We start from the raw sequence: 24,272 nt of genomic DNA, 5'->3' as shown, positions 1-24,272 counted from the left end.
AGCCTCCCTCCCCCCAGCTTATAGCAGAAATTTTTCTTTTTAGTCCCTAAATGCATGATCTTGCACTGCATGCCAATAAATTTCATCCCATTTCTGTTACACCAATTCCCAGGGTCATCCAATTCTTTTTTGAGTGCTTGCTCATATAGATTCCAATTAGGTGTGCGCACGCGTGCCATGTGCACGTTCGAAGATTTTTTACCCTAACAACACTCGGTGGGTTGGCTGGGTCGCCCCCTAGAGTGGCCCCGCCATGGCGCTGGATATATACCCCTGCTGACCCAACGGCCCTTCAGTTCCTTCTTACCGCCCGTGTCGGTCGTTGGAACAGTGGAGCACGGCTTAGCTGATCTCCACTTCCCTAGCTACTCGTAGTTCTCTCATTATTCTTGTGTATATACAGCTGAAATTTCTATAGTTGCAGTTAATTCTTATAGGTTTTTATCACATTGTTTGTGTATATAGTTAAGAGGGGTTTGGGGATTAGCCCCTCCCCTGCACCCGGTGCCGGGGCCCATGCCCGGTTCATCGGGTTTCAAACCGTGCTTGGCCTGTCACAAGCCGATGCCAACAGGAGATCCCCATGACTCCTGCCTTAAGTGCCTGGGGGAATCCCACCTCGCTGATAAGTGCCGGATCTGCAAGGTTTTCAAGCCGCAGACGAAAAAGGAGCGGGACTTTCGTCTCAAACAGCTCCTGATGGAGGCAGCTCTTACTCCTCCGCCCTCGGCACTGAGCACTGGACAATCCACTGGCAGAAGCGCTTCTTCGGCACCGGATCGAACCAGTACTGCTAAGGCCTCTCGGCACTGACCATCGCCGGCACCGGTGTCTGCTTGGCACCATTCTCTCTCCCCGTGGGTGAAGAGACATAAGACTTCCGCTGCTCCAGTGCTACCTGCAGCCAGAGCACCCAGTTAGATTGGACCGCCTGGCACCTACACCTGCCACGGCACCAACAATGTTGGCACCGTCGATTCCGGTCCCACAAGGGCCGTTGAGTCCGGTACCTGAAAGCTCCCCGGCGAGAGCCGTGGTTGAGCTCACTATTCCCTCCACGCTGGAGACATTTTTCACGGCAAGGGAGCTGATCGTGATGACAGAGTCTGCCCTTCCTCAACCCTTGGTGCCACCGGTGCGGGTTATACAATCTGTAGGCAAGCCGGCCTTGATGAGACCACCCTCTGTCAGCACCGTAGAGTGGCACCGCTCACGATCACGATCCCGCCAGCGTTCTCTGTCCCGTTGCCGATTCTGGTGCCGATTGCAATCCCAGCACCGATCCCGTTCTCGGTACCGGTCGTACTCACGGCACCGATCAGTGTCCCGTTCGCCGGCCCAGTACTCTCGGCACTGATCCAGCTCCAGGCACCATGACTCTCGCAGCCACTCCAGACGCCGAGCTTCGAAATCCCGGTCGACCTCCCGATACCGCTCCAGTCGTAGGTCCCGATCTCGTTCCCGGTACTGGTATGGCTCCCGGTACCGATCCCCGGTGCCACACAGAGTGAGATTAATCATAGAGGGAGACTCTTCCCAGGGGTTTTCAGCCCCTCCTTGGCCATCCCGACACGCATCAGTGTCCTCTCATGTGGACAGTTCCTGTGCACAGGACTGTGACTCTGATGTGCCCACCAGAATCTTCCAGGAGACCCAGGCCCAAGTTCAAGGCCCCCATCAGTGGTCATTCTGGACACCTTGGGCGTATCACCTCCCGCGAGAACAGGAAATGCCAGATGTTCTGCTCCTTCCAAGGCCTCTCCCTGGGCTCGATCTCGGACGCTTTCCTGATGCTGTGGACGAGCCAACTGCTTTACGCCTTTCCACTGTTCACTCTGGTTCACAGGGTCCTGATAAAGCTCCACAGGGACAGAGCTCACTTGATCATGATCGCTCCAGCGTGACCCAGGCAGCACTGGTACATCATGCTGCTCGACCTGTCGATAGCCAACCCAATTACCCTGCCTCTTCACCTAGACCTCATAACTCAGGACCACGGCAGACTTCACCACCCACACCTGCAGTCCCTTCACCTCACAGCATGGCTGCTGCGTGGTTAAGCCAGTCCGAGTTACGTTGCTCTGCCTCAGTACAACAAGTACTTCTGGGTAGCAGGAAACCTTCCACTCGGTCAACATATCTGGTCAAGTGGAAGCGTTTCTCCTGCTGGTGCGAAACGCATAATGTTACTCCCACCGAGGTCTCGATCCCCACCATCTTGAACTACCTCTGGTGTCTCAAACAACAGGGCCTACTGGTATCATCATTGAGGATGCACTTGGCAGCCATCTCTACCTTCCACCCAGGTTAAAGTAGCCGCTCCATGTTCTCACACCCTATGGTTTCTAGGTTCCTCAAGGGCTTGGACCGCCTATACCCCGAAGTACGCCATCCCGCCCCAGCCTTGGACCTCAACCTGGTTCTAACAAGACTTATGTCTGCCCCTTTCAAGCCGTTAGCAACCTGCTCGCTACTGTACCTGTCCTAGAAGACAGCTTTCCTCGTAGCCATTACATCGGCCAGATGAGTCTCCGAGCTTAGGGCTCTCACGGTGGACCCACCGTATACTATGTTTCACAAGGGCAAGGTGCAGTTGCAACCACACCCCACTTTCCTCCCTGAAGTGGTATCGGCCTTTCATATCAACCAGGATATCTTCCTTCCGGTCTTCTTCCTGAAACCACACTCATCACTACGGGAACAACAGTTGCACTCCCTAGATGTCCGTAGAGCGCTCGCATTTTATATCGAGCAGACAAAACCCTTTCGTAAAACGCCCCAACTCTTCATCGCGGTGGCAGACCGAATGAAGGGCCTACCTGTCTCCTCCCAGAGGATCTCATCTTGGGTGACGGCGCGCATCCGTACTTGTTATGACTTGGCTCATGTTCCCTTGAGCCACGTCACTGCTCATTCTACCAGGGCTCAGGCTTCATCTGCCACCTTCCTGGCTCATGTACCCATCCAGGAGATATGTCGCGCAGCTACCTGTTCCTCGGTCCAAACCTTTGCCTCACATTACGCTCTGGTTCAACAGTCCAGAGATGACGCGGCATTTGGATCAGCAGTTCTACATTCTGCGACATCTCACTCCGACCCCACCGCCTAGGTAAGGCTTGGGAGTCACCTTATTGGAATCGATATGAGCAAGCACTCTAAGAAGAAAAGACGGTTACTCACCTTTGTAACTGTTGTTCTTCGAGATGTTTTGCCCATTCCAAACCTGCCCTCCTTCCCGTCTGTCGAAGTAGCTGGCAAGAAGGAACTGAAGGGCCATTGGGTCAGCAGGGGTATATATCCGGCGCCATCGTGGTGCCACTTTAGGGGGCTACCCAGCCGACCCACCGAGTGTTGCTAGGGTAAAAAATCTTCTGACGAACGTGCACGTGGTGCACGCACACCTAACTGGAATGGATATGAGCAACACATCTCTAAGAACAACAGTTACAAAGGTGAGTAGCTGTCTTTTCTTCCTGCATAATAATCCTATTCTCCTTTGTATTGACAGTCTCCCGCAAATTTGTATCATCAGCACATTCCATTATCACACTTCTACGTTTTGTATCAAGATCATTAATTAAAATATTAAATAAGATTGGTTCCAAGACCAATCCTTGGTGAACTCTATTACAATCTCCCTCAAACCTGAAAGTTTTTCTTTCAGCACATCCCGTTGTCATCTCCCTTTTAGCCAGTTCCTTACCTGCCTTGCAATACTTGTGTAAGAGAGTCTCTTTCTCTCTCCTTTGCACAGGAGCCGTGACGCTAGTTCCCACTCAGTACAGAGGAAGGAGATTTTATTCCAAGTTCTTCCTGATTCCCAAAAAAGAAGGGCGGGTAGAGGTCAATTCTAGATTTCAGTTTGCTGAATACCTTCATCAAGGTACAAAAATTCAAGATGGTAACAATCGCAGCTGTTATTCCATGTGTGGAGCTGGGAAACTGTTTCACAGCCCTTGACTATCAAGATGCATGTTTTCATGTTGTGATACGCCTCTCTCATAAGAGATTCCAACGATTCATGTAGATCAGGGAGTCCTCCCTTTCGGACTCTCTGCCACCCTCGGAGTGTTTACAAAAATTATAGGGGTAGTGACCCCACAGCTTCACTGGGGGAAGTAATACTCTTTCCCTATCTCAACATTTGGCTTTTCTAGGTGCATTCCTACACTGAAGTGCAAACCACAGTAAAGAAGGCTGAGTTTCTCTTCCTCAAGCACTCCATCAGCTCAATACTGCAAAGTCTTCCCTCTTACCTTGACAGCTGATAACGTTCAAAGGGGCCACTTTTGATGCCTCGACATCCAAAACCTACCTGAGAACAGATTTCTCAGTCTGACATACTTAATTGCACGAGTCCAGTTGACACCACAGGTCGCTGTGAGATCATGCCTGCAGCTCCTCATGCTCCTTCCAAATAGGCTTATCTGCACTGCTTCCAAACCTGCCCAGGACAGTTTATATACAGTCTGAACAAATAGCTCGCTATTCCCAGCTGTGTAGTAGTAGCCCTCGACCGACTGAAGAGTCCAGATAAGGTTTGCTCATGGTTCCCTTCAACCATCTTCCTCCCACTGTCACAATAGTTTTGGCCGCGTTCCTCTTTGGAGGGGGAGCTCATCTGTTTCACCTCTCCTCCTGGCTGGCCATCAATGTCCCTCTGATGCCCAGTCGTCTTACCCAGGACTTGGGGAACATTTGTCACCTCCACCTGAACACTCTGTGGTTCAAGGCGTGGTGCTTAGGCAGCTCTCAGAGTTAGAACTCTCCTGTTCCAGAAAGGTTAAAGAAGTCCTAATCAACAGCAGAAGGGAATCCACATGGAACATTTGCCTTCAGAAAGTCTGTGCACTTACTTTCCTCTGTTTCCCGTCAGCTCTCCCATTTCGGAGGTTCTAGAATACTTTTTCATTCTGAAGAAAGGAGGTCTGTCTTTGAGCTCCATTAAAGTCCACATGGTGGCCATTACAGGATTTCATTCTCCTGTGGAAGATTTCTTGGCATTTGCTCATCCTGCAACTTCCAGATTCATCAGAGTTTATCAAATCTCTTCCCAAACGGCGGAGAACCCAGCACAGTTTGGGATTTCAGTTTAGTTCTTAATTCTCTGATGAAACTCCCTTTGAACCACTAACTGCTTAGAATTACAGAAATACAGGACTGGAAGGGACCTGAGAGGTCATCTAGTCCAGTTCAGTGCGCTGAAGCAAGACTAAATATTATCTAGACTGTCTCTGACAGGTGTTTGTCTAACCGGTTCTTAAAAATCTTGAATGACGCAGATTCCACAGCCTTCCTCGGTAATTTCTTCCCATGCTTTACTACCCATACAGTTCCTAATGTCTAATCTAAATCTCCCTTGCTGCAATTTAAGCCTATTATTTTTTGTCCTTGTCCTGTCCTCAATGGATATGGAGAACAATTTATCACCCTCCTCCTTAAAAACAACCTTTTATGTACTTGAAGACTGTTGTTATGTTTCCCACCTCTGCAGTCTTCTCCTCTCTAGACTAAACAAACCCAGTTTTTTCTCATAGGTCATGTTTTCTAGATCTTTAATCATTTTTGTTGCTGTCCACATCATTCCCAAAGTAGGGTGCCCAGAACTGGATACAGTACTCCAGCTGAGGCCTTATCAGTGTTGAGTAGAGTGGAAGAATTACTTTTCTTGTCTTGTTTACAAAACTCCTGCTAACAAATCCCAGAATTATATTCACTCTTTTTGCAACAGTATTATGATGTTGACTCACATTTAGTTTGTGATCCATTATAACCCCCAGATCCTTTCTTCGGTACTCCTTCCTAGGCAGTCATTTCCTATTTTATATTTGTGCAGTTGATTATTCCTTCCTGTATGTAGCACTTTGCATTTGTCCTTATTGAATTTCATCCTATTTATTTCACACCATTTCTTCAGTTTGTCCAGATCATTTTGAATTCTAATCCTGTCCCCAAAGCTCCTACAGCCCCTCCCAGTTTGGTGTCTTCTGCAAACTTTACAAGAATACTCCCTGTGCCATTATCTTAGATATTTGTGAAGATATTGACTTGCACGGAGCCCAAGACAGAGCTCTGCAGGACCCCAGTTGATATGCCCTTCCAGTGTGACTCTGTGAACCACTGACCATTACCAGTTGTGCACCCACTCTATATAGCAGGTTCATCTGGGGTACCTTTTCCCTAGTTTGCTTATGAGGATGACAGGTAAGACAGTATAAAAAGCCTTTCTAAATTGGGGATATATCATATTTAATTCTTCCCTCCCATTCACAAAGAAGGATTTTAGGTTGGTTTGACATGATTTATTCTTGACAAATCTATGTTGACTGTTATTTATCACCTTATTGTCTTCTAGATACTTACAAATTGATTGTTTGATTATTTGCACCATTATTTTTCCAAGTACCAAAATTAAACTGATTGGACAACCCAGGGAATTATAGACCATAGTCTCCTTTTTATAAATAAGTACTATATTTACCCTTTTCTTGCCCTCTGGGATCTCTCCCGTCCTCCATGAGTGCTGAAAGATAATCACTAATGGCTCAGAGATTCATCATCTGTTCCTTAAGTATTCTAGATGTATTTCATCAGGCTCTGCTGACTTGAAGACATCTAACTTGTCTAAGTAATTCTTAACTTGTTCTTTCCCTATTTTAGCCTCAGATTCTTCCTTATTTGCACTGATGTTCACTATGTTAGTGGTCCAATCACTGCTAACCTTTTGGTGAAAACTGAAACAAATTTATTTAACACTTCGGCCACAGCTGCATTTTCTGTTATTGTCTTTTCGTCCTTATTGAGTAATGGGCCTACTCTGTCATTAATCTTCCTCTTGCTTCTAATATATTTGTGTTTTCTGGTTAACCTGTATGTCCCTAGCTAGTTTAATCTCATTTTGTGCCTTGGCCTTTCTAATTTTGTCCCTACATGCTTGTGGTGGTGGTGGTTTTTTAATATATATTCATCATTTATAATTTGATATAGTTTCTGCTTTTTGAATTTCTGGTTATTGAAGATCTACTGGTTAAGCTAGGGTGTTTTGTTACTGTACATCTTATCTTTCCTGTGCATTGGGATAGTTTGCTCTTGTATCCTTAATAATAATAATTGTAGGGGTTTAAACTTTTCCATGGAAACTGCCTTTCTAGTAGTGCAGTTCATTATGCTTAAAGACTTGGTGAGTTAGGTGATTTGACGGTTAATCCTGTCTTTTACGCTATCTTCTTCAAAGATGAAGTATCCCTCCAACCATACCTGGGTTCCTACCCAAAGTCATCTTCAGCTTCCATATCAGTCAGGCTAGTAATCTGCCAGTTTTCCACACTAAACCCCATCAGACTAGAGAGGATGCTGCCCATCACACGTTGGATGTTAGGCAAGCATTAGCACATTATTTGGACAGAACTAAACCTTTTAGAGTCTCTCAAACTATTTGTATCTATTGCAGACATAGCCAAGTGAACATCAGTGTCTACCCAGAAACTTAAGTGGGTTTCAGGCTGCATCCTCCCCTGCTATGCAGCTGCTATTCATCTGACTGCTGCTATCGCTATAATATTCAGTTTCATGTCATATACTGGCAGTTCTAGCTCCTCCATTTTATTGCCCAGACCCTTGCATTAGTGTACAAACATTTGTTGTTTGACCTTGCCCAATTTCCTAGCTGGATTAGTTATAGTCCTTGCACTAACTGTATCACCCATCTGACTATTGCTCCTATCAATATCGATGTTTGCTTTCTTTTGGGAGTCCTTACGCCTATCCTGTTGATGCCCTTATGCTTCCCTTAATAGGTTTATTGTTCATAGTGTCTCTGTTACCTGCATGTGGCATTGGTAGTTCACTGTTCACTGCTAGAGTGGCTTTCTGTTAGCTTATTGAAATTGTGTTTTCTCTTGTCTGTATTCCATATATAATTAAGTAATATGGTTCCAAGGGTCAAAGTCTTTTGTAGACATAGTAGGCTATTTCCCTATTCTTCTGTCTTCAACCTTAGCTTTCTGAATGAAAGGAGAGTGCCTCAGCTGAGGCCTCAACTGAGACTGGTAACTCCTGGATTGCTTTGGGGTGTCTCCTGAAATGTTCACAAGCCTGACTCAGACATAGCTGGAATTGACCCAGCAAACTAAATTTAATCTTTCAGTCTGAAAGGCTTTGAGGCAGGAATGCCAACTTGTGGGTTTGTTGCAAAGCTTTCCCACACCTGATACACTATAGTTTCTGAGGGTATGTCTATATTACCCGCCGGATCGGTGGGTAGTGTTCGATGTATCAGGGATCTATTTATCGTATCTCGTGTGGACACGATAAATCGATCTGCTAATTGACGCTCGTACTCCACCTCGGCAGGAGAGTCGCCTGCCACGAGGACGGCCAGGTAAGTCGAGCTAAGTTACTTCGACTTCAGCTGCGCAAATAGCATAGCTGAAGTTGCGTATCTTAGTTGGAACTCCACCCCGCCTGCTACTGTAGCCCAGGCCTGAGTTGAGGTGTCTGTGCAGGAAGCATCAATATGGTGGAGTGTCTGCAAGTGTTGTTGGCACAGAGCTGCACCCAATGCTTGTTTTAGAAATAGCATAGTTCAAAGATAACTCATATCCAATGCCAGGGTATGCAGTCATCACTCCTAATTGCTGCTTGACTGATGCTGCCAGCTAGGACTTAACTTAGTGGACTCTATTTGTTCCTAAATGTATTTATTAAAGAGTTCCACTTGCTGCTATTTCTGACAATTCTCTTATTTCTAGGTGGCAGTTGACACCCTATGGGAGGTAAATAATATTCTCTCCAGTTTGCTGTTGAAGATTATAGCTTTGCACCCAACATTAAGTCTATATAAAAGCTTGATGTGGTGGTTTTTCTGGGGTTCTCTTCCATGAACAGATTAATTGGCTGTTTTTCCTCTAGAGAGTACATCTTTCATAAATTCTCCTTGACTAATGTGTGTGTTCCATGGAATGACTCTATTAGGGTATTCCTCAGATGCATCATTCCTGCTCAGACACTTTCCTTATAACATTAAAATGTAGGAAATCTTTGTCTTTTCATGAGGGAAGGTATGATTCAGAGGTAGTGCCATCGACCATCCCTGACAGTTGGTTGGCTTGGTGGCAGTGCAGAGGCTGCTAATGCATATGGGACTCTAGGTATACTTGGTCCTGCCTCAGCACAGCGGGATGGAGTAGATGACCTCTGTATCAGAGGCCCATTTGAGGTTCGCTACTGTGTTAGAAACTCTGTGTTAGAAACTGTGTCATGTTATTTTTTTTTAAAGGTGACAGGAAATATATCGTTTGAAATCTAATAACACACTGGTCATTAATGTCACTGAAATGTTTTTGTAACAACTCTATATATGAAATTATGGATACTCTGATATTATGTCCTGGAGACTGTAAACAGACAAAGGTGAGAAAACAGGTTTCTTCCACAGGGAAGGAAAATGCGTGGCAGATGCGTTGTCCAGGAAAGAGGGCTCTAACCTTCTGCCTCTGGGTCAGCCAGTGGCTAACCCTCCTGCAGCATTGTAATGGGGGAGGTGTGACCCTAAGAGCATCCCAGGGCCAGAGGGTAGGGGGCTCCTGGGTATCATGTAATGAGTTTCAGCTGGGCTGACAAATTCAGTGTACCCCAACTCAATATTCTTGCATGATATATGTATGTGGTGTGTATTAAACATTATGGATATATGCTAGAACTATGACTAAAATGTGTTTAAATCAGGAATGTCAGTGAAAATCAGTAAACAGTCTGCCCTAAACAAAGAAATGTTTGCTTCTCTGAGCAGTCTGGTCATCAGGCAGAGAGAATGAAGGTCTATTTACATATTAGGTAACCTAAACTAGCAAGCTAACAACTAAGGGAGGAGACAGCATGGCATCTATACCCAGGAAGAGAAAGAAGCTTGACTGTGTCTTACTTTTCAAAGAATACATTACAGATTTTTGCCCGTCTGTAAAGACAGGGTGGAGGCTGAACCTCAAGTGATCAGAAATTGAATCCACTGATTGCATACAATATTACTGTGTGATAAAAGTGTGTTGAGCGAGGTCTTCTATGAAAGCCTATGACACACACTGGTGATGAGTATAGTTGTGAATTGTATTTATTAACACTACATAGGGAATTATGAATACTCCTTAATATTATGCTTTACAATCTGTGACCCAAACAAAGGGAGAAACAGGTCTCTCCCAGACAGGGGGGGACGTTATAGCTATCTCCCTGTCTCCAAAGAAATTAAGCAAGGTGTGACTAAAACAATGTAAGCCCCATTTACATAGAAATCAGATGGGGAATGAGAAGCCCACAGGAAGGGAGGAACAGCAGGGTCTATGAACTTTGAGAGAAATGCTTTTCAAAGGTTTATTAGACTATGAAGGGAGGGCAGAGAACATCCCTAAGTTATCCATCACTAGACAGGCACAAGAGGCTAGAGCTCTTGCAGCTGAGAAAGATGGATCCGTCAACCCAGGAGCGGATGAAACCTGCAAAGGCAAAGATCTTTCACTTACAAAAACAAGGGAAGCCAGCATCTTGTACTTCTGTGGAAGGTTCTGACTGAGGGAGAGTCAGCCATGGCTAGGGAGACTGGTAAGAGAAACCATCATCTTGAACAAAGCCTGTAGCTTCCTAGATAAAGTTTTAGACGTTCGGATGCATTTTCACTTTTATTTGCCTGTAGCAGTTTCTAACTGTATTCCTTTTACTTTGCAGCACATAACCTTGTCCTATTGTTAATACATTTGTTTTATTTTTTACTATAAACCAATTCAGTGCTGAGTTTACAGGGAAGAGTTTATATACTCCAGTTAAGTTAATAAGCTGTAATGTGCTTTTGTCTCTTTAAAGGAACAGATAAACCTTATTATTTCTCTGAACTGTCCAGGAGAAGGCTGGTTATTGCAGAGCACAGGGTTTGGGGAAAATTCAGGATGGGGAGTGTGTTGGGGTCACCTTGCTAGTTGTTATCAAGGCTGGTGGAAGTCAGAGTGGGGCTGGGGGTCTGTAGATAGGCTGCTGGGGTCAAAGTTGCTGACCCTGGGCTGGTTGCATAGCACATAGGCATTCAGGGTGTGACCTGCATATTTGTTGCTGTGAGTGTCCCAGTAGCAAGTCATTGTGAGCCACTCGAGGTTACAGGGTAAGAGGTGATAAATCCCTGACTAGTCTGGATTACACCTCTGAAAACCATGACAACTTCTTAAGGTCTTTTCCAGCTCTACATTTCTGTGATTCTCTTATTGTAAATGGAATAACCAGAGAAACTCATTTGGACTGCCCTAGTACTTGGAATCCTCGTCCAATGCAGCAAAAGCCCTCTTGGTGCATCTTCTCAGCTTAACTGCCCTTTCTTTCCCCCACTCCCAAATATAGTTTGACCAAATGTCTTTTAAAGAGCCAGGCACCTCAAACATCAGAATTAGCAGCAGTTAGCCTAACTGAAAAAGCTCTTAAACCCAGTGGCATAGTGTTATGCAGACAAAACTACACAGGATCATTTTAGGGGGCAAGACAAAGATGCCGCATTTATTATGATAACGCACAATTTGATTTATGACTAATAACTAATATCTAATACCTATGTACATACACATATCCACACACACATATCCAACAGATGTTCTGCAGCTGCTGTATAGTTACCAGTCCTGAACATAGCTTGAGTCTGTGGCTTGAGTTTGCAGCTTGGGTTCATAGCTTGTGGCAGCTAACTGGCCTGGAAATCCGAGGACAAGGAAGGGCTGGGTCTGCGCTCCCATCTTGGCAGCAGAACATTACCCTCCAAAGTCTTCCATCTCACCTATCCTTTTCGTAGGCTTTAGTTTGAATCCGGAGTCTTGCTGTGTCACGTTGCCTCTGGGTTCGATGTGATTGAGCACCTGTCTTTCAGACTTGGACCTGGCTTTGATCTTCCTTCTATTGTACCTTTGTTCTTTTCTTTTTAGAGTGGACTCTTCTTACTTGGTTAGGGTTGTTGTCTGCATCTTCAGCCCTTGGTGTTTGAACTCTATTTCATCAGGACAGGCTGGTGCTGGAGGTTGATTCCATCATCCATACAGACCCCATTCACACATCTCAACTAATAAGATTACAGCAGGGTTTTGCAAAAATGAAGGTTGCAGCAAGCTTACAAAATGGAGTAAGCATTTGTAAAATGGAGTTTGAATTTACAATATGGCAAACAGTGAACAGAAGTAGACAAGTGTAGTGAATGGCAAACAGTAAACAGAAGTTACAGTACTGAAACAGTGCAAGTCTCGGTGATTTAAGCAGGAGTGGATTGATAGCGAAACTTACAAGGGCAACTGGCTGAACAGCTATGGCTCTTAACAAACATCTTAATTGTCAATTAGCCAGTTATTGGGGTAACCGATTTTATGAATGAATGTTGTTTCATTCATAAAACTTTACTTATGAAGTTACATTAATAAAGTGAACAATGAAAAACAATTGTTTTAATCAGTTCTACAATAGCAAAGTCAGGAATCCCAAGTAATAATTTCAGAAGAAAGCAGAGAGCCCTGATCAAGACTGTCAAAGGGAGGCTTCAAGGAGTTAAAATGCATTGTGAAAGGGGAGGTGTTTTGAAGGCATCTTACTTAGAAATAGCCTACAATCAGATAATGGCAAACTGAGCAGAGCGTGTGCTCTTTGTACACAGATCAGAGATAGGAAAACGTTTGCATAATTTGTATTTGAGCCAACTGTTGAAAGCACTGTTTTATTAGCAGTGCTGTAATTTGGTCTAATGAACAGTATTTTTTCCTTTTCCCCAGGGGATTGTATGATATCTTTGTAACACGAGACAGCCAGCCTCGTTGTGTCGGCCGTTACGACAATCACGGCAGTTTTGGGGAACTGGCGTTGATGTACAACACTCCTAGAGCCGCTACCATTGTTGCCACAACAGAAGGAGCCCTTTGGGGACTGGTAAGTGTGGAACATAATTCTCAGGTGCCTCCAATGTTAAAGACTAATTAATGCACCACGTCCATCAGCTGTTACTTTTTCCCATTGCATGTCTGTATGCAAATAGCTATTTTATCATGATTGATGATTTCAACCCAGAGTTCATTGTGCACTTCCCTAAAACAATCTGTCAATAAATCATAACTCTAGATCAATTAGGGTCATTTGATCACTTCAGAGGGCTGCGATGTAAAGCTTTTGCTAGTTAGTCTGTTTTTTTCATACTGCCGAGGGATAAAGAGAAGGTAACGGATGCAGGTATTTTATATTAGGAGAGCAGCCCCACCCATCTAGGAGTAGGGAGGCAAGAATGTTAACTTCTTAGCATCTTCCTCTCTCTCTCACGGGAACAGTTGTCGTTCTCTTTCTCGTTAGCCTGTCAGGTAATCTGAAGTGCTCACTCTGAGGGTGTAGGAAAAGACACCAAAAGATTTGTTCATTTTCCCAAGGACAAACTGTAGCTTTCATGATGTTCATGGTCCCTGCTTCACATTACTGTGGAAGAGGTCCTAGGGTAGGCACAGCTTAGAGAGTTGTTCCCACCTTTTGGGCTAATAGACAATACTGCTGCTTTTGTTTCTTGGTTAGCTTGTTAAATGTGATTTTTAGAAATCAGAGCTTCCTATATTGTCCTTTTCTCTACAGTATTTGTGTAAGGTCTGCCTTCATAGTGCTCTGCGTTACTCATCTGCTGTGGTTCACGTCATAAAATGACTGTAATACCACAGAAGCCTTTGAAGTTTGTCGTATAGTACACAGGGCTCCTCAGCAACTATCAGTAAAGGCTGACTGTGCATTATGACCTTGATTATGTGATTGATAAGCTATTACGCACCAGTGTGTTTGTGCAATCTCAGTGCACACTCAGAAAATTGACTTCTCTTTTTGTTTGCAGCTCATAAAGGAAAGGAAAGATTCTGATAAGCTAACCTGGGAGTAGTGTGGGGATCTAGTTAGTTTCTGTAACAAAACAGGCTGAAAAATATAAAATGAACCACCTGTACGTGGAGCTCATTAGAAAAAGTGAATAAAATGACTTTTTATTCCAGTTACCTTTTAAGCTGAATTGAAGTTGATTTGTCTAGCCATAATTATGGTTATTTTCCCACGATCCCTTTGCCTGCTCTATGCTTTTCTCTTTACCATATCTTCATCACTCTGAAGTAGAACTGTCTCAAGCACCTCACTTCAGCTCTCAGCTACTTACTAAACCACAGGAATGACTCTCTCTCTCTCTTCCACTCAGGAGCCTTTAGCTACCTCCACAGCACTGCCAGCCCATCTCAGCAAGAGTCAGAGACTAAGATCAGTAATCAAATCTAGGTCTCTTGCAAAGCAGTGAAGAGTACTTACTCCCAACATCTGATTTATCTTGCTCCTGTGCCACTGAATGCTTCTGGAGAGAGACTCAATAACATGCATACTTCCCTCTTTCAATTCTGCCTTCCTCCTGATCAAACAGAAGCCCTTGTCCTCCCTCACTGACTCTCAAACCCACATTCCCACACTCATTCCTAACCTCTGATGCCTTCCTGAAATCATACTTTGCTCCTGTGTCTTCTGCCTCTCCACACAAGATGTAACCAGCTATTACAAAGAAAAGATCAGCAAGATTTTGCTGTGACTTCACTTTTCCCCTTGTCCCCCAAAACTCTGTTTTCCTTGTGCTTTTCATTAGATGTTTCTCACTCGCTCTTCTCCTCCAGTGACCCCATTTTCTCTTTCCTTTGGCCAAGACTGAACTTCTTGTCATCTTTCTCTGCTAACATCACTGTCCTTTCTGTCACTCAGGGCCACAGATTGAGTGTCATCCCTGACTCAGCCATCTGTCTACACCAATACTCAAGGCCAGTGGCTCTCAACCAGGAGTCTGGGGGACCCCTAGAGGGCAGCGAGCAGGTTTCAGGGGGGCCACCAAGCGGGGCAGCATTAGACTCACTGGGCCCAGGGCAGAAAGCTGAAGCCCCACCACATGGGGCTGAAGCCTGGAGCCTTGAACACCACCACCTGGAGCTGAAGCCTAAGCAATGTAGCTTCATGGGGGCCCCAGGCAATTGCCCGGCTTGCTATCCCCTAATGCCAGCCTAGGCTTGTATATGCAGAAAACCAGTTATTGTGGCACAGGTGGGCTGTGGAGTTTTATAGCATGTTGGGGGCAGGAGGGGAGGGCGCTCAGAAAGAAAGATTGAGAACCCCTGCTCTAAGCTGTGCCCAGATCTTACTATTGTTTCCATCATAACCTCTCTAAGATCTGGCTCTTGCTCTGCCAGCATACCTAAAATGCTCAACTAGGCCCTCATTACCTTGAGAAGTCATCAAGCACAGCGCCCTGCACAGAGGCAGGACCAAGTAAACCTAGACTATCCATGACAGGTGTTTGTCTAACTTGTTCAAAAACTCTCCAATGATGGGGATTCCACAACATGTTCCGGGTTTAACTACCCTTATAGTTAGAAGGATTTTCCCAATATCTAACCTAAATCTCCCTTGCTGTAAACTAACCCTGTGATGGGTTGGACCCCCTTCCGGGATGCCACCTGATGTTTTGGGGTCCCACTGAGCCTGCCCGTTCCACCAGCCTGGGCTCCATCATCCTGTCCTGCTGCACACACATACACACAGGTAGGGACTCACCCAGCCATAGAATCGCACAGAGTCTGTGTGGGAAGACTCAGCTTGGGGAACTGCCCAGCACAGAGGTGCACACACCTTCCAGAGTGTAAACCCAAAATTATATGGTCTATACAGTGTAAGCTCATGAAATTCACTCCCTCCCTCAGTGTGGAGGAAGATATGCACAGCTACTCCCCTCCATCCTGAGTTGCACAAACTGGGTTTTAGAATAAACAAAAAAGAAGTTTATTAACTGTAAAAGGTAGATTTTAAGTGATTATGAAGGATAGCAAACAGAACAAAGCAGATCACTGAGCAACTAAAACAAAACACACAAACTAAGCTATTCACTAAATTAACTGGTTAATATTAGCAAATTCTTACCCTAAGTGTTGTTTTGTGCAGGTTGCAGAGTTTTCTGAAAGTAAACTGCACTGCTTGCAGCTTGAATCTCCAGGTATTTGTTTCACAGGCTGACCTTTCTCGCCTGGGCTCAGGCCTTGCCCCCAGCTTAATTCCTTTGTTTCTTCCGGTGTTTTCAGCAATCTTCCTTCTTGGGTGGGGAGACAGTGGAGAAGAACCAAGATGAACTCCCTCCTCAGCCTTAAATAGGATTTACATATGGCGGGAATTCTTTGTTCCCTAGTTTGTCCCTCACTCCCTTCCAGTAGAAAAATACCAGAAGTCCAAAATGATGTCCAGTACCAGGTGACATATCACCTGACCCTGCAGTGTTAAAGCAGCATCCCAGGAAACTTCTCAGTCAAGAGGGAGATTAGCATCTTCAAAGTCCTGTTGTCCTTCCTAATGGCCCATCCAGGCTGTTTGCATACTGTCTGGTGGGCATTCCCCAGGTGAAAACACAGTTGTAATTATTACATAGTCAATATTTTTTAAACTTGAGATGCAGAAATGATACATGCATACAAATTGGATAATCACATTCAGTAAATCGTAACTTTTCCAAAGATACCTCACATGATCCATCTTGCATAAAACATATCTTAGTTGTGCCATATTCGTACAACAAGCATATCTCTCTGACTAATATGGGGTGTAGGATCACAAACCCCATTACTTCTTGTCCGACCTTCAGTGGACATGAAGGACCAAATGAACACTGTCCTCTTTATAAAAGCTCTTAACATATTTGAAGATTATCAGGTCCCCCCCTCTATCATCTTTTCTCCAATCTAAACATCCAGTTTTTTAACTATTCCTCATAGGTCAGGTTTTCTAAACATTTTATTATTTTTGTTGCTCTTTTCTGGGCTCTCTCAAATGTATCCACATCTTTCCTACAGCATGGCACCTACAACTGGATACAGTATTACTCCTCCAAGCTGAGGCCCTCACTAGTGCCGAGCAGAGTGGGATAACTATCTCCCATATTTATATATGACATTCCTGTTAATATACCCCAGAATATCAGCCTTTTTCACAACTGCATCACATCGTTGAATTATTCAGTTTGTGATCCACTATAACCACCAGATCCTCTTCAGCAGTACTACCACCTAGTCAATTATTCCCCATTTTGTAGTTATTTCTTCCTATGTATAGTGCTTTGCACTTGTCTTTACTGAATTTCATCTTGTTGATTTCAGACCAATTCTCTAATTTTCAAGATTTTTTTGAATTCTAACCCTGTTCTCCAAAGTTCTTGCAACCCCTCCCAGTTGGATGTCATCTTCAAATGTTATAAGCATACTCTCCACTCCATTATCCAAGTCATTAATGAAAATAGTATCAGACCCCCGTGGGACTCCACAAGATATGCGTTCTCACTTTGACAGTAAGCCATTGATAACTACTCTTACAGGAGTATGAGGTTTCAACCAGTTATGCACCCACCTTATAGTAATTTAATCTAGACCAAATTTCCCTAGTTTGCTCATGACAATATCATGCAGGACTGTGTCAAAACACTTAGTAAATCAAGGTATATCATTGCTGCTGTGTCCCCCGCTAGGGCCAGTAGCCCTGTTCAAGAAGGAAATTAGGTTGGTTTGGCATGATTTCTTCTTGACAAATTCATGTTGCTATTTCTTATAACCCTTTATGCTTTAGATGCTTACAAACTGACTGCTTAATTATTTGTTCCACTATCTTCCAGGTATCAAGTTAGTCTGACTGGTCTATGCTCCTTGGTCTATGCTGCTTTGTCCTCCTTCTCAAAGACAGGTGCTGTGTTTTCTTTTCTCTAGTCCTCTGGGACCTCACCCACCCTCCATGAGTTCTCAATGTGACTCCCTAACGTTTCCAAGATTGCTTCAGTAGTTCCTTAAATACTCTAGGATGAATTTAATCAGGCCCTGCCATCTTAAGTATACATCTAACTTATCTAACTTATGTAGTCTTTAACGTGTTCTGTCCCTATCTTGGTTTGTGTTCCTTTCCTCTGTTAATATAATTGTGCTGAATACCTGGTCACCTTTAAAGTGAAGAGTGAAGCAAAATAGGTATTAAACACCTGAGCTTTCTTGATGTGATCATTTATTGGCTCTGCTTCCCCACCAAGTAGAAGACATATTCATTCATTCATATTTTCCTAATATATTTTAAAAACATCTTTTATTGTCTTTTATGGCCCTTGCTAAGATGGAACTCATTTTGTGCCTTAGCTTTTTCTGAGTTTGTCCCTAGTTTGTACTATTTGTCCCTTAGCCTGCTGAGAAGAAGTTCTCAAGAAAGCTAAATATTTCTGATACAAAAATATGAGGTGAACAACCCCTGCAGATATTGAACAAGCTTAAATCTATTGGTCAACGCTACTACCTAGTGACTACATTGATCAAGTCACCCCTTAACCTTCTCTTTAAGTTAAATGTATTGAGTTCTTAGAGTCTAGCACTATAAGGTATGTGTTCTAATCCTTTAATCATTCTTGTGGCTCTTCTCTGAACCCTGTCCAATTTATCAACTTTCTTCTTGAATTGTGGGCACCGGAACTGGACACAATATTCCATGACCAATCACACTAATGCCAAAAAGAGAGGTAAAATAACCTCTCAACTCCTATTTGACTTCTTTATGCATCCCAGGACTGCTTATGCTGTTTTGGCCACAGTGTCACTTTGGGAGCTCATGTTCCACCGCAAGAATCCATCATGACCCCCCAACCTTTTTCAGAGTCACTGCCTCAAAGGATAGAGTCCCCCTTCTGTAAGTGTGACCTACATTCTTTGTTCCTAGATGTATATATTTAGCCATATTAAGACACACATTGTTTGCTTGTGCCCAGTTTACCAAGTAATCCAGATTGTGCTGAATTGGTGATTTGTCCTCATCATTATTTACCATTCCCCCAATTTTTCTGTCATCTGCAAAATTAATCAGTTCTGATTTTATATTCCAGGTCTTTGATAAAAATGTTAAATAGTATAGGGCCAAGAACTGATCCCTTCAGGACCCCACTGGAAACACATGCTTAATGACAATTTCCTGTTTACAGTTATATTTTGAGACCTATCAGTTATCCAGTTTTTAATCCATTTAATGTGTGTCATGTTAATTTTAATATCATTCTGGTTTTTTAATCAAAATGTTGCGCAGTATGAAGTCAAACGCTATACAGAAGTCTAAGTATGTTACATCAACACTATTACCTTTATCTGCCAAACTTGTAATCTCATCAAAAAATCAGGTTAGTTTGACAGGATCTATTTTCCATAAACCCATGTTGTTTTGCATTAATTACTACCCTCCTTTAATACTTTATTAATTAAGTCCCGTATCAGCCTCTCCACTATCTTTCCTGGGATTGATGTCAGGCTGACAGACCTGTAATTACCCAAGTCATCCCATTTACTCTTTTTAAAAATTGTTACACCATTAGCTTTCTTCCAGTGATCTGGAACTTCCCCAGTGCTCCAGGACTGAGAGAAAATCAGCATTAACTGTCCAGCAAGCTTGTCAGCCAGCTCTTTTAAAACACTTGGATGCAAGTTATCTGGACCTGCTGATTTAAAAAGTCTAATTTTAGCAGCTTCTGTTTAACATCCTCCAGAGATACTAGTGGAGGGGAGAGTGCTGTCACCATATGAGACTATATCCTCTGTGTTTTCCCCCCAAATACAGAACAGAAATATTTACTGAACACTTATGCTTTTATGCATTATTGACAATTCTAACATTTCCATCTAGCAGTGGACCAATATCAGAGTCAGGATTCTTTTTGTTCCTAATATATTTTAAAAAGTCTCCTTCTTGTCCTTAACTCTGTTGGCTATAGATTTCTCCTTGTGTCCCTTTGCTTCCCTTATCAGTTTTCAACAACTCCTAACTTCTGATTTCTATTACAGTAGGTCCTTTTTACAGCAGCCATCAGCAGTGCCAATTATTTGATTAATATAGCACAGTTTTAATAGACTTTTTAAACGCCCTGTTTATAAACTAGCATTTGTAGCTGTGACGGGTTGGATCACAGAAACTCCTGGGAGCTGCCACCTGATGTGCCCAGACTGCTTCTGCCCCTGTTTTCCCTGCCAGCTCAGGATTCCAGTGCCCTGTCTTGCTGAGCCAGACACACCCATCTGCTCCAACAAATTACTTGCCCCAAAGCTGCAGGTTTACCTGAAAGCAGCTCATAGAAGTGTTCCTGTCTTTAACACTCAGATGCGAAACTCCCAATGGGGTCTAAACCCAAATAAATCCATTTTACCCTGTATAAAGCTAATACAGGGTAAACTCATAAATTGCTCACCCTCTATAACACTGATAGAGAGAGCTGCATGGTGGTTTGCTCCCCCAGGTATTAATACATACTCTGAGTTAGTTAATAAGTAAAAAGTGATTTTATTAAATACAGAAAGTAGGAGTTAAGTGGTTCCAAGTAGTAGCAGACAGAACAAAGTAAGTCACCAAGCAAAATAAAATAAAATGCGCAAATCTATGTCTAATCAAACGGAATACAGATAAAATCCTCACCAGTTCCAGAATGCTCCCTTTTACAGACTAATCTCCTTTTAGGCTGGGTCCAGCAATCACTCACACCCCTTGCAGTCACTGCCCTTTGTTCCAGTTTCTTCCAAGTATCCTGGGAGGTGGAAAGGCTCTCTCTTTAGCCAGCTGAAGACAAAATGGAGGGGTCTCCCAGGGGTTTAAATAGACTTTCTCTTATGGGTGGAGACCCCCTCCTCACTCCTATGCGAAGTCCAGCTCCAAGATGGAGTTTAGGAGTCACCTGGGCAAGTCACATGTCCATGCGTGACTCAGTTTTTACAGGTAGCATCCATTGTTTACATGCTACCTTGAATGTCCTGAAGTAGATTTCTTACGTGGATTGGAGAATTCCAAAATCCATTGTCCTTTAAGTGTTTCTTGATTAGGTACTTAATTTCAACATTCCTTTCTCCAGTAACTGACCAAATGCTCCTACTAAGGTTATTTAGAAATCAAGCCAGTACACAGCCAACATTCATAACATCAAATACAAAAATGATACATGCATGCAAATAGAATTAATACATTCAATAGATCATAACCTTTACGGAGATATGTTACATGGCATATGTAGCATAAAGCACATTCTAAGCATATTTCCATAGAGCCTTAATGGGAGGTACCATCACAGCAACAGTCCTGCTTTGTGGAGAGAGAGCATCAGTCTGCATATCTCTTAAAGCACTTGCCATTTTGTCCAAAAGAGAGAATCTACTTTTCTATCCTTTCTCTTACAGGATCGAGTGACATTCAGAAGAATTATATTGAAAAACAATGCGAAGAAGAGGAAGACTTTTGAATTATTTATTGAGTCTGTGCCCCTTCTTAAATCGCTAGAGGTAAAGCTGTTTTATTAGCATTCGCTTTCGAGAGTCTGCTGTTATTGATGCTTTTCAAGTAGATGGGATTCTTGTTGGATCTTTACTAGAGCACAGTTTGAAATAGAAGTTACAGTAACACTACCTTAGTAGAACAACTTAATGTCTTTTACAGCAGTTATGCAAAAATTTTGTTCAAATCCTTCCTTCAGTCGCAAGTGGAATGAAAGTTTGCTGATTTAATCTTAAATACCATATGTACCTTCTTCAAAATCACCATGCATTCGGAAAACAACATTGTTTAAAGCAAGGAATGGAGTTAAGGGGTCAGGGTTCTCTTCTAGATTATGGTACTGATGTGTTGTTAATTTACACAATGACTTAACGTCTCTTTGCCTCAGTTTCCTCATCGGGGTGCTCTCTAAGGCTTAATTATGTTTGTAAAGCACTTTCAGATCCTTAGATGGAAGGTGCTAGAGAAAAGCAAAGTATTATGGTTAGCTGTGACTGGCAGTCTTTGCTCAAGGGGTGGAAAAAACATGGTGATACAGGTCAGGACAGAGGTGTATTGGCAAATCTATGGGAGGAAATGTCCAAAGCCTCTGCTCTCTGTACCTGGGTTAAACCAGCTCCATCACTGGGACCTTCCTGAGCACTAAAATGTCTCATAAATATTTAGGAAAATAGAAAAAATCTCATTAGCATTTTTGGTGGCTTATTACATGGCGAACTTTGTTTATATTGTATGTAGAATAACTCATTTCAGTACCTTTGAGATATGCATGCACAAGATTAGTTGAGTAAGATTTAAATCCATTACTGATGTATCATCCTTGGTGTAGAATTAGAACTTTCTGAATTGTTTTTGCCGCCACGCTTGACCCATCAATTCTCTCTTGAGAGGCTAAGTGGACAAGAAGAAGTGTGAGCTTTAGTGTAAGATTAATCTCTTTTAAACTATTGTCTGTTGCCTGTACGTGAAGACTCAGGCATATGTATTTCATACAACTGCTTTCTAATTTTTAATTTCTACTTTATCATCATTAAAACAACAAGCCTTTAAACTGCAGCCAAGTTAACACATTTGACTTTCCCCTTGCAAATTAGTCATATGTACATAGGGTTAAATTCAGCTCTGGAATAAATGAGTAAACGCCACTAAAGTCAATAGAGTCAATCTCCATTTACTCCATTGTTGAATTTGGTTCTCTGTCTATGACACTAGAAAAAGCAGTAACTCCCAGGTGCTCACTGTCAGCTGTATGGCATGCTGATCTCAAAGGGCATAGCAAGCATTCTTTTTGGTGTAGTACATAAGAATAGGAAAAGCTTCACATGGCTTCAGGTCCTAATTGCTCAGGAGTGCCATCAGTTCTCTCTCATCCTTCCCATGCCATCTACTTCTACCCCACCAGAATGATCGGATCCAGTTTCTGCAGATTGTATCTTCACAGGTCATAAACTTCTTTCTGCACCGGTTAACCCTCCCAAGGCTTTCCCCTAGAAAATATCCAATGTCAAGTTGATCTATCCTAAATGTGAGGGTTGTCTGTGATGTAGTATTTACATTTGTAAAAAAGGGCCATCACCTAGTTTCTGGGCATCCTTACAGGAATTAAAATTACATATAGCTTAGATTTTCATCCCAAATGACAAGACTTGCACCATCATGAAGACATTTCAAGGTTCAGAGACAGAGCTGTCAAAGAGAATCTAGAACCATGGGATTTCTTCTGATCACTTAGCTGGAAGATGACATAGCTGATGTCCTGGGAGTTAGTTACAAACTCAAATCCATTATGTGGCAACACTTTGAACTGCAACTAGATGTGTTGGCTAGATATTAACCAGAGGAGAGATTTACCTATGGCAGTGTTTCCCAAACTTGGGACACTGCCTGTGTAGGGAAAGCCCCAGATGGGCCGGGCTGTTTTGTTTACCTGCCACGTCCACAGGTTCGGCTGATTGCGGCTCCCGCTGGCTGCGGTTCACTGCTCCAGGCCAATGGGAGCCGCTGGAAGCGGCGGCCAGTATGTCCCTCAGCCCATGCTGCTTCCAGCAGCTCCCATTGGCCTGGAGCAGTGAACCACGGCCAGTGGGAGCTGTGATCGGCCAGACCTGCCGACACGGCAGGTAAATAGACCAGCCCGCCAGGGGCTTTCCCTACACAAGCAGCATCCCAAGTTGGGGAAATGCTGCCCTATGGGATTTGAAGTGACCATGTACAAGAAGGTTACAGAGAAGGTTCCTGGATAAATAGCATATAAAAGAACGTCAGTAGTTGATATATGGAGAGAATGGAAAGGAGAGATGGGGCAGGGGGACCTAAAGATTCACTTCTGCCATTTTGCCCCAAACCTTCATGATGTGTATATGCCTGACTAACTATGTGGATTATTGTCTTTCCTCTTGTGCCTCTCAGCTGTTTTTAGTTTAGTTTTGTTTTTTAACTCTAGCTTGTCTGCCATGTTTGCATTTAGACTTTATGCTCTTCTGGGCAGGGAGATGAGCATGTTTGTGGGCCCTTAAAAATAACAATAACAGATGCCTGTTGTATATTATAATATATGTGTAACAGACAAGTGGAATTTAGTGTATCATTCCTTAATAAGGAAAACAGAAATAGGAAATACCATTGCACGTATGTATAATGTGGCAAAGATGTTTCACTGGAAACATTTCACTTTCAAAATATTTTTCTTTTTGTGTGTGCGCTTATCTACTCTTCTCTAAACTTTCATTGTTAATTTTTCAGTCTGATTGCCATGTGGTTTTAGAAAAAGAAAGAAACTGAGGCACTAAATTGAGCATGTCTAGTGCTCAAAGCCACTGTAGGAAATAGGTTCCAGAAAAAAAATAGTGTGTTGGCAAGAACGTGCTGACAATAAATGTAATAATTCCAAAAGATACTGTATCTGTGTT

At 43.2% G+C, this 24,272-nt stretch overlaps 1 protein-coding gene across 1 annotated transcript in view; it reads left to right on the top strand.

Moving 5' to 3' along the window:
• PRKAR2A (protein kinase cAMP-dependent type II regulatory subunit alpha) overlaps positions 1-24,272 on the top strand; it is a 149,074-nt gene that overhangs the window by 115,455 nt on the left and 9,347 nt on the right. The window contains exons 6-7 of the mRNA XM_030571187.1: positions 12,783-12,936; positions 21,270-21,371. Coding sequence (XP_030427047.1) covers positions 12,783-12,936; positions 21,270-21,371 — 256 coding nt within the window. The remainder of the gene's footprint in view (positions 1-12,782; positions 12,937-21,269; positions 21,372-24,272) is intronic.

The sequence above is a fragment of the Gopherus evgoodei genome, chromosome 7 (genome assembly GCF_007399415.2).
Source record: "Gopherus evgoodei ecotype Sinaloan lineage chromosome 7, rGopEvg1_v1.p, whole genome shotgun sequence".
Taxonomy (NCBI): Eukaryota; Metazoa; Chordata; order Testudines; family Testudinidae; genus Gopherus; species Gopherus evgoodei.
The sequence above is the reverse complement of the archived record's forward strand: the minus strand, read 5'-3'. Positions and strand labels throughout refer to the sequence as shown.